At 40.6% G+C, this 15,744-nt stretch overlaps 1 protein-coding gene across 1 annotated transcript; it reads left to right on the top strand.

The window, feature by feature from the left end:
• Positions 1-473: 473 nt before the first annotated feature.
• On the top strand, positions 474-14,658 carry LOC109488083 (yrdC domain-containing protein, mitochondrial-like). The gene is made up of 5 exons (XM_019792236.1): positions 474-699; positions 5,786-5,984; positions 6,412-6,646; positions 10,066-10,202; positions 13,438-14,658. The coding sequence occupies exons 1-5, from the start codon at positions 609-611 to the stop codon at positions 13,523-13,525; spliced, it is 750 nt and encodes a 249-aa protein (XP_019647795.1). The 5' UTR covers positions 474-608; the 3' UTR covers positions 13,526-14,658.
• Positions 14,659-15,744: the final 1,086 nt, after the last annotated feature.

Below are 15,744 nucleotides of genomic sequence, written 5' to 3'. Positions count from 1 at the left end.
ATTTATGCAAATATCATGAAGTTTTGCTAAATTTTAGGCTTATTGTTATTGCCAGCATTGTTTTTAATGATCATTTCAAGAGGAATAAGACTCTTTGATAGCCTTTACTCGAATAAAGCCACAATAACTGTCGTAAAACTATCTATGTATGCTTTGGCGGGAAAAGGAAATTCGTCTCTACAAAATCGACCAATCACAAAGCGCGAAATCCGACCGTCCTCAAATCTGACCAATCAGAGAGAAGAAAGTTGCGGCATTAATAAGGGGCAAATCATTATTACTCCACTGAGCAAACGGGGAACTGCTTATTTTAGCAAAGTTATACCTTTTGACCAGATTTTTTTCATGGAAACTTTGAGTGTTAGATATTTGATATTTACATTTGTTAGTAAATGCGCTAATGATCGTACATTACATTAATGCGGGACCAAGTTTGTTTATCAATGGATTATCCCTGAGACATATAAACCCCCACATTTTCCCTACCAGCTCAAATATGGCGGCAAGGAGCTGATGAAAACACTCTTTCTATTGTGCAAGCGAACTTTTTCCCGTCTGGCAGCCGAATCCCCGGACACATTCCAGCCAAATTCGACCAGCAGAAGCGCATGAGCACCGTCTTTCTACCGACAAGGATTCTAGCTCGCAATTTCGCCGGAATTTCCAGAAAAATGGCCAAAATCATCAAGCTCGACGATGGTGAGTATCAGCTCGGATACCGCTTGGCGCGCTCTCCACGTGGCTAGCCAGTTTTTCGCCAAATATACCCGATATGTCACATATAACCGCACGTATCAATTCTAGATACGCTTATATTTCATGTACAAAAGTATATAAGGTTGTAATTTGAAGTGTGTGGTTGAAATTGTGAGAAAATGTGGTGGTAGACCGCGCGGCCCCGAAATGCGCCCAGGTCCTTTCTTCTGGACATGACGTCATGCTGACTAATGTATTGCGTTGCATCCTGGTTGCGCCAGGTGGGGAGAGGCCCGCTGCATTGTTCAGCTGTTTGTGTCTTTTGTTCTCAAGCAAAACTTAGAAAAATTATGACAAAGTCCTGGTTTTTTAGTCTTTATTACTTTCCTTTTGAGAAATATTTTTTGGGGTACATTCATTTAATATTAGAGCTTGCAACTCTTTGCTGTAACAATTATAAATAAGTGCTAGAACCTTGAAGTAAAAAAAGGTTGGGTTTCCTTGAATGACTGGTGTTTTGATTTTGTTGGAATGTAAAACTTCAATCTAGTCAAATTGTTTTTGCTAGAAAGAATACTTATATTTTCAATTTGCGTGTACCAAAAAAAAAAAATTATCAATAGATCCAAGAAACTGGATATTTTGTTTAACCTACTTCCTCTTACTCTTAGAATAGTTTCCTTGTATTTGACTTCCTTGTCAATATTGGAAATAGAATTCAAAATCTAAATGGTTGCATCAACACAACATAACTTACAAATGGAAATTTTATAAGTTTTCTACCTCCAAATCCAGAAATTAGGCCCAAAATCTTTTGATCCACCCATGGACATTATTATGTAACCACATTTATTCAAAGATAAATGCTAAAGCACTTTTTATGACTTTATGGAAAATGTCAGATGTAAGCTGGCCTTTTTAGCCATGGTTACAGTAATCATGATTCAAAACACTTCTCAATCCAAGGATAGCTTTGACTTCTCAAGTGTCAACCTCTGGTGTGTAACCAAGCCAAGGTTTGCTTTTACTTTTTAGTTTTAGTTAAGTAAGACCAATGTTGATAAACTTCAAAGTAGAAGGTTAAGTTGTCAGGAGTATAGGTAGCCTGGGTGCCAGACAGCTTTCCAGGGCCTACACAGGCCAGTTCCTCAGCTCCAGCCAGGGCTAACATGTCTCAGTGGAAAGTACTAGTACAGTCAGGACTGTATACGGTACCTCAGTCAGGCCTAGTCTCTACCAGACTCCTTTGCAGGTGTTGGCCAATTTGTCCTACTATGGCTGGCTAACTCTCCTTGCCAAATCGCAATAATATATAAATAACATATCGTTATCCTTTTTGAGGCTGGTTTCGACTATTTATTCAGCCTACAAAGCAGTCTGCTAGAGACAGTTAGGCCTTGCACTCTGGTGTGGCTAACTCTGGGCCTACTGTACTGTTCTATGGGTCCTGACATCCAGGTTAGAGTGAAGGCCGATTTATGCCTGAAAGTAACCTGATATAGGTTTGATAAAGGTCAGGGTGCTGCAGTTATGTGATGCAGCTGGCTCCGTCTTCTGTTACATAAAACTTACGCAACAGATGGTTCGACTCATGAGTCACACTGGGTGTCCCTAAAGCTAATAAAAGTACACAACAGGATGCCAATTAACTACCTTCATATGTAATAAACTCATCATAAGCTACAGATAAACGGCTGTTCCAGTAAATCAAATTAAAGGCAAGATGTTGGGAAAAGATGGGTTAGGTACGGTGGTAGCGACTGTGGGAGCGGACGTAAACTAACCAGGATGGTACCCAGGCTAGGTTAGGTACATGAGGCCTAGGAAAAAAAATGTTGTGTTTCCTGTTTCAGCCTGAAAAAATTGGTTGGTAGGTAGGGTAATTTTCTTTTTTTTAGACTTAAGTGATATTTATTTTTGGGTCCAACTTATACAATACAGTTTAACAAAGTAAAACTTGCATGAGGACACTTTTATTTTCAATGTCAATGTTAGATAACCAATTGTACAACCGTTTACAACGTTTTATCACTTAGGCGTCAGATCATGGAGCTAGAAAAGGTTGATCAGCTCGAATAAGTATGTCCCTTGCCGGGGTCCACCCAAAAAAGTTGGCAGGTTTGTCTGGGTTCAGTCGGGAAACAGGAAACGCGACATTTTTTTTTCCTAGGCTTGAGGGAAGAGGTACATCTAAGGGTCAAACTGCTAATTTGTTACAAAGGAAGAATTGTACATGTATCTTCAAAATATTTTACACCTTCAAATTCCATAGTCCCTGGCTCCCTGCTATTAAAAGAAGTCTGTTGAAGAACATATATTTGAAGAGTTAAAAATAAAAGTCAGACTTGCAGTACTTGGGACAAAAGTTCAGTCACTGGTAGTGCCAAAGACATTTTTACGTGTCGTTTGATCTCGTTGGAATGTCTGTGTCTAAGATCAAGTGTGTAGCCTGGTCTGTCCCAGCCCAGTCAGCTGTGTAACTTTGCCTATCAATCAAACCTCACCTTTCCTTGACTTGAGGCTTGGTCTAGACGCTTGTCTTTGTGAATCTCTGCTACAAATCTCATTTCCACAGACAAAATGTCTTAGTAGAACATTCATCGATCACTATCAGTGACTGTTTTTGAAAGGTAAAACACGTACCTCCAAATTGTTTTACCTTTCAAAAACAGTCAATGATTGATGAATGTTCTACTAACTGTTCATCTTCTTACGTGACTGAGGAACCTCTTTAACGACAATTGTCTTGTTTTTCATTTTGAAGCCTGACACACAATTTTATGAAAAGCAAAGCAACTACATCATGCTGTTGCTGCAAATGATGATGATGATTACAGCATGTTTTTAGGTTCTTAGTAAGTTTATGCCAGACGTCTTAATTTATTGGATCTCTCACTTTTTCAGAAAACTTTAAGGTATGAATTGACATGGGGAATGGAAAATTAAAATCTTGAAGTACGGATTGATTAAATTGGTGTTCAGTTCAGTTCAGTTCATCCTTCAATCAGGTGACACGATGTACTGCCTCCACAAGTTCCTGTCACGCATGACAGAGGACAGTTCAGCACCGCCCAGCCCTATGTCCCCCTCTATCACCTTCTTCAGAGTTAAAGAAGGGCGACCGCGTCTCCGCTTTTCTGTTGGTGACCAGAGAAGTACCAACCCTGCCATTTCGTCGTGTTTGGTGTGGATTATTCATATCAGCTAATAGCACATCAATGACGTAGATTGGTACTGGGTAATTCAGCAGTATTACATGTACAATATTTGTGCAGTAAACAAGCAGCATTGTTAACATTTTCAGTGACATTTACTTGGTCAACAGAATGTCTTGAGGCAGTTGAAAGTCACCAGGGATCAGTGAAGCTTGAGTGTTTAATGTGTTTACCACACTGATATCTCTCACTGAGTCAGACAAGAACTGTTTGAGTAATACAATGAACATGCACTGTACCAGTTTATTATAATGCTTAATGAAGTGATATATTGACTCTGGATAAAAAATGTGTCTGCTAATATTATATTAGCTGTACATGTATATGCATAATTACATTACATCACATGTACAAATGTACTACTAGTTGAGATAAACCTTTATATTTTATGATATCAACATAATTCTACATCTGCAGTTTTTGTTATGTCCATATGGTACAGTGTATATTTGGTTTGTGGTAAAGACTATATAAATAGTATATACTACTAGACATGTAGGTGTGCTTACGTCAAAGAAAAGATCATGAAAAAAATTTGCTACTTCCTCAAACCATGAAAGGCAACCAAATCAACCAAACCAATCGCTGTGTCCAGCTGTTGCTATGGTAACCAGCACAGTGCGTAAACGCACTTCCTGTTCTGTAATTCGATATTCCTTATGCAAGCGGTGTAGGTGTACAGGTTACCATGGTGCTGGAAACATGTATTTTTATTGGCACTGCTTCCTTATGTTGGCAAGGAAGTGTGTAGGAAAAGAATAAAAAGGTGCAAATATACTGGTAAATTACCATAGTTTTCATGAACAGAGCCATGTATTGACTATTGTACCATATCACATATCCATGCTACATTACTACAATGTACATTTTGTAGGCAAACACACATATTTAATATAAGGATTTTTAGTAACCCGCTGCTTTTTAATTCGTCTGCTGCATGTAACATACTATTGGCAAACCGCCAGATTAGGGTTTTGCAAAACCCTCTGGCTTTAATTTGTCTAGTCTGCTTGCACAGAACCATGAGCAAGTAATGATCACAAGTCAAGGATAGCTTGGAAGAAATTCATCATATTATGACTGGAACTCAGCCAGCACAAGGCCCTGTAATGCACTGTTTATATAAAGCTCTAAGTCTAATGCTAAAAGAAATGCACAGAATGTAGTCCTGAAGCTCACAGCTTTATCTGCACCATTGTTAGACTCAGAGGCAGTATCTTGATCTCAATAACAAATTTGGTTAGAGGGTGGGATGCTCCTGTGTTGGGCTGTTGACAGTGGTAACCATAGTGCTGTGGGTTACTTCATTTCCTTGTTGTGAGTCTGTTTTAGCAACAGTAATTTTGTTTTCATCAATGATTCATGTTTGTAAAATTTTCAGAGCAGATTCAGCTTTGCTTCAAGAATGCTCTGTTGACTGGTCATGTTGCTGACTTTGCTGACCCTTTCCCTTTAACCTCTGACAAAAACTGCCCTTTATCCCAGACATGATCAAGAAGAAGCTGTCCATGTCTTTGATGACTCTTTAACCTCTGACATTCTGAAAACTGACCTTTTAATTGCCCTTTAAGTTTAACCAAGACATGATTGAGAAGCAGCTGTCCATGGCTGCCAAGAGCCTGCAGGATTACCCTTTACCTTTAACCTCTGACATTTTAAACTGACCTTTGCCCTTTAACCCAGACATGGCCGAGAAACAGCTGTCCATGGCTGCCAAGAGCCTGCAAGATGACACTTTGCCTTTGACTTTTTCCCTTTGAAAACTGACCTTTGACTTGCTGAAAACTGACCTTTGACTTGCTGAAAACTGACCTTTGACTTGCTGAAAACTGACCTTTGACTTGCTGAAAACCAACCTTTGCCCTTTAACCCAGACATGATCGAGAAGCAGCTGTCGATGGCTGCGAAGAGCCTGCAGGCAGGGAACATCATCGCCGTGCCGACGGACACCATCTACGGCCTGGCGGGGCTGGCGCAGTCCACCGAGGCCGTGGAGCAGATCTATGCCATCAAGGGCCGCAACACCAGCAAGCCCATCGCCATCAGCGTCGCAGAGGTCACCGACATTCCAAGGTCGGGGACTAAGTTACAGAAAATGAAATACTTTTTCCTGTAGCTATAGATCTAGAAATTAAAAGGAATTTGGAAGATTTAATGACTACCAGTGAGTATTTTTCTGTGTATGTGGAGTGGGGTTTTATGTCCTTCATACTTCAGAATTTGAAAGTTTAGTCTTTACGTCTTGTAATACTTTCTTCTGGGGCCATGACAAACCAGCCCCCTGAAAGCATTTTGAGCCCTATGTCCCTAGTTCGAATAAAACTTGGATGCACTTAACAACAACTTCTCCTCTCATACTATCATGAAAGTTCATCTGCGTTGGTAATTACATGTTTAGAGTGAAAACTTTGGATCCAAAATTCTCTCACCTCGGTAGGTGAGAGGAGTTTTTTGTGTTGGATCTAAAGTTTTAACTCTAAACAACTTCTCTCCACCCTAGATGGGCGCGGCTGACAGTCCCCATGGAGCTGCTCCAGGACCTCCTGCCCGGCCCGGTAACCGTGGTGATGCAGCGCACCGCCGCCCTCAACACCAACCTGAACCCGAACACGGACCTGGTGGGCATCCGTGTGCCGCAGCACAAGTTTATGAGACAGCTGGCAGAGACCTGCATGGAGCCCATCGCTCTCACCAGCGCTAACACCTCAGCTGCTGGGAATACTATCGACATACAGGTGAGTTGGGGATAGATCTTTGTCTGTATCCCTATCTGTATAGCCTTTATAACCGCCTTAGTAGCACAAGTTCATGAGACAACTGGCCGAGACCTGCATGGAGCCCATCGCTTTAGCCAGCGCTAACACCTCTGCTGCAGGGAACACTATCGACATTCAGGTGAGTTAGGGATAGATCTTTATCTGTATCCCTATCTGTATAGCCTTTATAACCGCCTTAGTAGCACAAGTTCATGAGACAACTGGCCGAGACCTGCATGGAGCCCATCGCTCTCACCAGCGCTAACACCTCTGCTGAAGGAAACACTATCGACATACAGGTTAGTTAGGGATAGATCTTTATCTGTATCCCTATCTGTATAGCCTTTATAACCGCCTTAGTAGCACAAGTTCATGAGACAGCTGGCCGAGACCTGCATGGAGCCCATTGCTCTCACCAGCGCTAACACTTCTGCTGCAGGGAACACTATTGACATTCAGGTTAGTAGGTTTATTGATGTACGTATTGTAGATACTGGGATGGAAGTATTGGTTTGGGTGGTGCTGGTTTAGGGGGTTGAGCCCATCTCAGCACAAGTTCATGAGACAGCTGGCTGAGACATGCATGGAGCCCATCGCTCTCACCAGCGCTAACACTTCAGCTGCTGGTAACACTATTGACATTCAGGTGAGTTGAGGATAAGTCTTTATCTGTTTCTCTATCTGTATAGCCTTAGCAGCACAAGTTCATGAGACAGCTGGCTGAGACATGCATGGAGCCCATCGCTCTTACCAGCGCTAATACCTCCACTGCTGGCAACACTATTGACATTCAGGTTAGTTGGTTGTAGATAGCATTGCTGATGTAAAGGCATGTGTATTGATTACTTCCTTGTTTTGAGCAGCGTTAGTTGAGGGAAGTTTGTATTTATAATACTGTTTTTTTCTTTACATACAACCAGTAATGTCTCTCAGCTGCTTATGTTACAATGCCTGTCAGACAGCTTCTTTAGAGCTTCTGACTAGAGTGCTGCTTCTCGCTGCTATATCATATGTAGCTGCCGCTTACATCACCTATACAGTACCGTTCGCGTTATAGTTAACCGGGTACCCCGTTACTAACGAGTTATTTTTTCGTCAGAAAATGGTTAGAAAATCGTCAGTATTTGGTTAGATTTTCGTCAGAAAATGGTTAGAAAATCGTCAGAAATTATTTCTAACGCGTTACCGTTTGCGTTAATGTGATAGGGTCGGATTTCATGTTTGTTTTGCGCGCCGACAAGACAATAGCAATTTGCCACCTCCTGGGGCGTCCGCTAATGTGTTGCGATGTTGCCCCTTGAAAAATAACAGCACCAGAGGCAAGTGGACATGTGATTCGTAAAATAACTTTGTGGTTTATCCATGTGTCGACTGTGTGAAGCGAATTGTGCTATCTTTTAATGCTATTCTATAGTTATTTCTAGCGGAAAATTACGTTGTGTAATACAATGTATGTCAACAAAGTGTAGCAGTGGGCAGACGATGTCTTGTACATTTTGTACCAGCGGCGGCCTACCGCTCTCACAGGACGTCATGGGACGTGACGAAACAAGAAATATCTGCCGTAGAAGAAATATAAATCGGTAACTCATGCCTTAAATTCACGGCGGTTTTTGACACAAAAGAAAAATTATTATAATTTTTGTAAGGCGCGCGGCTTACTAGTACTAGCGGCTTTAATACTCACGGTAAAATGTACCGTCACTCCCGGGCGCAAGGACTCGGTTCGCCAGCTGAGGACTTTCCACAACCATGATGATATCATAGGTAATAAAGGAATATATAATAGATCTATCATGTGGAAATGATAATTGTAATACATGGTTCTATTTAATAGCGGTAGTTTCGTTTCTTATTTTGAGGGGGGAAACTGTCAAAAATCGAGGGAACGCAAACTGAGATCGGCTCACTTCCGGGTGCATAACGCCAAAATTTCTCGACGATTATATAAAAATGACCACTCATTTGCCGCCTACGGTAGCGTGTACATGGTAGTGCGATCATATCGTGCCAAAGTCAGCGTCAAACGTCAGAAAATCCCCGTAAAAAATATAGTTGCAAAACACATTTCCCGCGCACTCAGGGCCGGTCGCCCTGGCCGCTGCCGCCCTGTGTGCAGCATGCTCATTATAATATGCAAGTAGCTACGCTCTGATTGGTTCACCTTAGATGACCTGCGCTGTGATTGGCTAGAACGAAGCCCGTTGCATGCTGGGGCGCCCTTCCCCGCGCGAAATGATCTCGAGAGAGCCACATTTACGCTGGTTTCTACCTTATTTCTACGACTAATTAGCAACATCCTAGTGACGAAATGCGTACTCAAAAGAATTTTCGGGAAAAAAAATATATGTACATGTGGATTTGTGGTGCCTTTGGCGTAATTTTGTTGGTCACATACAACGTAATGTAACACGGAAGTGCATGGAGTCGGAGTGGCGGCACGGCTTTCCGTCCCACTCTAAACAAAACTCCAAGGACATAACAAAACTCCCCAAAACTGGTCAATAATTAGCCATAAAAATGTTGGTGGGCACGTGTAAATATGCTGCCTTTTTTCGAGTGTTATAGGAATTTTCCACGATGTTTTTGCACATCCCTAACGTTACCTCACGCCCGCCGCCTATTATGTACGGCGGACCGAGGCATTTATAACTTCAGATCATCTAGGTTTGCTTATTCGGTGGTAAAATAAGTTAACAGAGAAAAACAGCAAAACAAAGTTGACAAACTATAGAAACGCTTGCCTGGGCAACAGTGACAAAAGAAAATGTCTATCTAATTGAATTGCGCCGGTGATCGTAAAACGTTTTAAACGTTACAATATAGTAAAATGCAGGCTAGATCAACGTTCCTTCCGCTGTTCCAGCGGTGTGTATCGGTAATTTCCCGCCCCGCATGAGGTAAATTAGTACTCCTCCCATTATTCTGTGATGTTACCGCGGCCTGCATATGAATGCAGAAGTCTAACGGAAAAGTAACGGAAAACTTACGCGAAAGTTACGGAAAACTTACGGAAAAGTAACGGAAAAGTAACAGAAAAAAAACGCGTTAGTAACGGCCGTTAGGGTAACTATAACGCGAACGGTACTGTATGTAGCGGCAAGAAGCAGCACTCCAGTTAGAAGTGCCTTGGTTTTTAACTGTTGCTTGTTCTATCCATGACTGATACAGGAGTTTGAGAACCTGTGGCCCCATCTGGACTTGGTATTGAATTTTTGTGAACAAAGTTTTTAACTGTAGCTTGTTTTTATCCTAACAGGAGTTTGAGAACCTGTGGCCACATCTGGACCTGGTGTTGAATTTTTCTGAACAAAGACTGCCATCAGGTCTTAAGTGTTGTACAATATTCCTTATGTTTAGTTTTTAACCGTTGCTTGTTCTATCCATGACTGATACAGGAGTTTGAGAACCTGTGGCCGCACCTGGACCTGGTCCTGGACGGGGGACGGCTGGAGACCACTCAGGCCGTCCGCGAGGGGTCAACAGTGGTGGACCTGTCTGTGGAGGGGCAGTTCAGAGTGCTGAGAGTCGGATGGTTAGTATACAACACAGATTTTTGTTGTTGTCGATTTAGACATCTTAAGATATCAGTAGACCTTGTGAGATAGTTGAGTTTATGTGTATCTTTTTTTGTGTGTGTTTATTTGCTGAGAGTTAGATGGACTGTATACAACACAGCTTCTTTGTGTGTGGATGTATAATAGACATTGTCCTCAGATCACAGAAGACCTTGTGAGATATTTGAGTTTACGTATTTTGGTGGAAAATACTGTTGAAAGTTACTGGTGAAAGTTACATTCATGATTGTGTACTGCTAATCTAAAAAATGGTACTGATAGTGTGAAAAAGGTACACAGAATGATGGTGAATGTATTGATTTAAAAGTTGAATGTGTTACTTAATGTTAATTGGAAACATCTTCAACAGTATTGAAAAGTTGCAGTTGTGCTGCAAATGTTGTACAGAAGTTAGACACCCACTCAATTCTGCAGTGTCTAGAACACACAGTCAACTATCCTTGTCACCCCTTTTGTTAATACCCTGACAGTTTCAAGCAATGGTATGTTTGTACAACTGCACAGAAGTTGTAAAGAGTTTGTGTTATTGGCTTACTTGCCCCTGATTCCACATCCTATCAGCCAGCAAATGCAGCAAAGTTGCTGAACTAGTTTGAGCTTGAAACAAAGGCCTGGGGCAGTTGACAAAACTTGAGCTATTTGAGTGCAAAGGTTATCCATTAGCCCATCAAGTTTGATCTCAGGAGTGTGTCTAATGAATCCAGTTGGTTGCACAACAAAAGGTTGTCTGTACAAAGAAAACGAAAAGGGTGGAAAAATTGATTATCTTGGAAGCACAAGAAGAAAACTGTTAACTCAAACAACTGGATAGATTTCAAACACTGTCAGATTATTTGAAGTTGCATCTACTACTTTTCTTCAGAGACTACTGACAAAAATCCTTGGAAACAGTCTGTTTTACAAATTTCCTTATTAGCATTATGAAATGTGGCTCTATTCATATTGTTAGATGGCAAATAAATCGATAATATCACATATCTGACAGGAAACTTTGATGTGCTATAATTATTCTTAACTCAGCAGTGGATGAAAGAACTTTTCAGCAATTTTCCTACTGGTATATCATCTTCTAGAAAAGTAGGACAAGTCCTCTGGGAGATTCAATGTTGTCAGACAGCAATAATTGAATATGATCTTATGTATGTCAAGGCTGAACCAACATAGAAAAGCTGCAAGGATTGCAAATTTTATACATGAGGAATTGATCTAGGCTCATATCACTTTGGGAAATCTGAATGTGTCAGTATTATTTTTTTGCATAGCAATGTGTATGGAGATAACAAATGTGTCAAAAGCATGCTGCTGTCTTAGCACTTAGTCCTGTCGTGAAAATTTATAGTAGAGTTAGAATTGGTGTCTTTCTGGTGTGACTAATAGTTTTTCAGTTTTTCACAAAAATATCCTTATTGATGGATAATTCCATCTCCTTGTATGATTAGAAGAACAATTTAACAATCAAATAGTTTTTGAAGGAGAACTTTTTTACTTCTAATCGTAGAGTGTTGTAGATCTAGTATTAGTTTAACAATCAAGGTAAGTGTTGAAGCCATAGGTGTGTTTGTAAGTGATGTGGTCCCCTGTTCACAGTGGGTACGAGCCCATCCCTTAATAAGCTATTATAACATGAATAGTTAAACAAAAGAATAGTTATTTACTTCTAATTTGAGTATTGTAACAGCAGTATTGTAGGAGTATTGTAACCACCAGGGTAAGTGTTGAAGACCTGTGTTTGTAAGTAAGTGTTGTGGTCCCGTGTTCACAGTGGGTACAAGTCCACGGTTGAGATTCTGAGTAGCAAGTACGACCTCAAGGACGTCACCGAGTACATCCTACCTGCCCGCAATTGACCTATGACCCCTGACCCAGCTTTGCTTTTCGCTTCCGGAGGTTTGCGTTCCGCCATGTTTGTGTGCTCTCTGCGTGTGGTGTGCTGGTGTGAAGGTCACCTTCATTTCAGAATTTCACACTTTAAAAAAAAGTTTAATTTCTCTTCCTGCAAGTCCCATCAAACTAATCCTTCTCAATGTAGAGGTGGTGTTGGGATGTCATTTCTTGATGACATTCAGACTTGATTTGCATGCACAAATGTTGACTAATCTATTTTTCTGCAGTGATTTTAGAGTTGAATGATACAGAAGAATATTCTAGAAGAGAATTGTTTAGTTGAAAACTGGACTAGTACAACCATGTAGATAAGATTAGTAGATCTTTCAACTTGATTTTTCAACTTGATCTTTATATTCAGACGTCACAAACAAGATTTTATTTTACAAAAGGACCTTAATTTTCAGAAAATGTGTAATGTTATGAACATATATAGATAAGGACATGTACGTATACGAGAGAATGTTTAGTATATTCCCTTGAAGGAAGTTAACACTGCGGAACTTCAACTCGATTCTTGTGCACCTGTTTGTGTTTTCTTGCCTTGTTTGTTTGTTTCCTTGTTTAGAGTCCTCCAGAGTGGTGAAAACTGCATGGTTTCGTCTCCATAACACCCTCTAACCTGTACATCTGTCTCTTACAGTAGAAAAACACAGTCTGTGTGGCCTGTTTTTGCTGTGGTGTGATGTAGGAGAGAATTACAACAGGAACATGATGATAACATGTGATTGATAAAGGGAAAAGGGTTGTGGTGTTGGGAAAGAGAATTATCATTTGATCAAGGTCTTTCACATATGCAATCATCGGACCAAATCAGGTGAAAAGACTGTGGCATGAAGAAAAACAATTAGATAACATTGAAAGAACTACGGGATAGCACATTGGCAAAACGTACTGAGCCTGTGCAAAACCCTCTTAATGTATTCTGCATACACTTTGGCAGAATGTCTCATTTAAGGTCATATTCACGTATTCTAGGGTGACATCCCTTCCATAGTTCACAAAAGTTGTGTTGGAAAAGATCTGTAATTAGCCTGGTTACCAAACCTATTACTGGTATAGCTCCTGAGTCCTACATTTCTCTGCTATTGGAAGAGAGGATGTAGGGCTCGGGAGCTATAATTGGTTTGGTAACCAGGCTACCCAGCAAAGGGCAAAATTCTGATGCAACATTGACTAAACAAGACCAAACATCCAATGAAATTGTAAAAAAAAATCTGGGTTTTTGCGCAGGTGTAATTCTGTCAACATATACTCAATGGGACATGCTCAACTCTAATTGTCTCCTCTCCCCGCCCTCTGTTTCAGTGCATACATGTCTACAGTTGACATCCTGGCCAACAAGTACGACCTGACAGACATCACAGAGTACGTCATCCCCAACGGCGTCCACTGAGCATGCTCAAACCCAGCCACAAACAAGCCACACACTCCTAACATACATCCTACTGGGCACGTGCAGACTTCGTATAAGGGCGGTGACCAAAGGACGAAATTAGCTCACAAACAAAAGATGGGAAGATTCCGATTGAATGACAGTATTAGGGCGGCCGCTAGCCTTCACGCAAGTGTCTAAAAGCCACAGAACGTCCATTCCATGCCGTTCTGTCACCCACAGAAAGACGATGCAACTCCATATACGCAATATCTACCCTCTACCCGGCTTCAGAAGTGGCTGGAAAGAGTTGAAATTGGCCGAATAGAGAGATAATATGCCAGCGGAGTTGGAGGTGGCAAATGTACTACTTAGGGTACTAACTCCCTTGGCATGCTGTCTTGTCTATTTGGTCAATTTCTACTATTTTCAGCCACTTCTGAAGCCTGGGCAATATTGGCTAGTCACACCCTTGACTAGTCGTGCTGACAAATGTTACCGGTATTCTGAAACCAACTTTCTGGAGCGTACCATCTTTCTCATTTGGGGGTGACAGGACTGGCCTCTATAGGAAGGTTTATGTATTGATTCCACAAATAATTTCCAATGATTTTCCTCTTCAATATCCACAATGAGTTCAGCTAAGCCAAAGGGTAGTGACAAGACAAGGGATAATATCACAATTTTGCAGGCTATTGATAATACGTTAATATGCATTGTAAGAAGGCAGAGAAACCTTACAGATGTGTCAGTAACAAGAGCCGTAGGCTAGACTAGATATTTTGAAATGCTGGCAACATCTTGGAGATGATCCCTTGCCTCAATTTTCACTGGCACAGATTTGTTCAAAAGCCCTTGCAGGGCTGCAAAGCATCTTTTCCATCACCACTTTGGTTGCTTCTTGATGGTGGAAAAAAGTGTGATGTTTCCAAACTTGAGATAAGAGAGAAAGAAGTTTATTTGTAGTAGTCATTCCTATATTACTTACTTGTGTAGTACATGTGGAAAGGTTATACATATATCATGTTATGAAGTGGAATTTCTACACTGAGCCCTAGTGTTAGTAATAATGATTGGTAAACTTGCTTATAGGTATGCTGAAAGAGTTCTTGCTTGAAGATAACATGCTGATTTAAAGGCAGAAGATAGAATGAAATAGTGAGGCTCTTTTACTAACAGACTTTCCAAACTCAACAGCACATCACAATCAAAGCTACCATAATAGACTAATCCCATATCAAAACCCACCTCTGTTGAAATGCCAAATAAAAAACACACAAAAATACAAATATTTGACAGACATTCAGCCACTTTCTCGTTGGTGGGATCACTGATTGCAATTCTTTGATTGGTTGAACTGCTAATTGTGATTGGCAGTATCAGTCTTTTCTGAATATGTCTTGGCAAGGGTACAATGTATACTGAATTTTCATGGTGACTGAAAGTGAATTGAATACTTTGCTGACTGGGTCAAACTAAGGGGACTTCAAACGTCAACTTGAAGATAGTGTCATGCCTCCATCATCCTTCTTTTTATATCATTAACTGGATTGTTTTTTTCTTCTTGATTCAACTTACATCTACCTAAAACTGCACTTCCCATATCTATCAATAGGGGGCACTACTTCTCTTTAATGATTTTTCCTCAACTTAGTTACTACTGCTTGAAAATTGCAACATATTTGTGACATACATACCAGAAGATATCAGAGTTGTACAGAAGACTAGAGGAGCTATTGGATGGTATTGCTTCATATGGTGGTTGTACATTAACCCATCCTCCTTCGCAGGGCTAAAATCCTCCGGTTCCTTCCCAGATATTGTTATAATCAAGAAGGTTGTTGTTATTATACACTCTTTGTACACTAATTTTGCAGCATGCATGCATGTAGATTTGTGTCCATCATAAGTTGGTATTTATTTCAGGATTACATTTCTAACACCACTCAACAAAGATACCAGATATAAATACATATATGTGTGTGTGCAGGTATATACAGGGTTGGCACTACCTTGTCTTGTCACCAGTCAAATGGTAGAGTGATTGTCACTTGACAAAGACAAAGGACAAGTGCTTTTCTACATTATTATACGAGTACATACACACTGCAATGACAACATGTATCATAGCCAACACTTTATCTGTATTGAGGTTGTAAAAGAGTCAAATGGCAAGGACTTAAAGCACTTGGTACTTACAGCTCCAGAATTATGTCAGGAATACCGGTATTGTATTCATT

The sequence above is a fragment of the Branchiostoma belcheri genome, unplaced genomic scaffold, assembly GCF_001625305.1.
Source record: "Branchiostoma belcheri isolate BF01 breed outbred unplaced genomic scaffold, Haploidv18h27 scaffold91, whole genome shotgun sequence".
Taxonomy (NCBI): domain Eukaryota; kingdom Metazoa; phylum Chordata; class Leptocardii; order Amphioxiformes; family Branchiostomatidae; genus Branchiostoma; species Branchiostoma belcheri.
Note: the sequence above shows the minus strand (reverse complement) of the source record. Positions and strands in the feature narration are given on the sequence as shown.

What these genes read in the sequence shown, in the direction of transcription:
- LOC109488083 (XM_019792236.1), top strand. Translation starts at nt 609, where the DNA reads ATGAGCACCGTCTTTCTACCGACAAGGATTCTAGCTCGCAATTTCGCC. An exon ending in AATCATCAAGCTCGACGATG is followed by an intron (nt 700 to 5,785) that starts GTGAGTATCAGC and finishes CCTTTAACCCAG; the next exon opens with ACATGATCGAGAAGCAGCTG. An exon ending in AGAGTGCTGAGAGTCGGATG is followed by an intron (nt 10,203 to 13,437) that starts GTTAGTATACAA and finishes CCTCTGTTTCAG; the next exon opens with TGCATACATGTCTACAGTTG.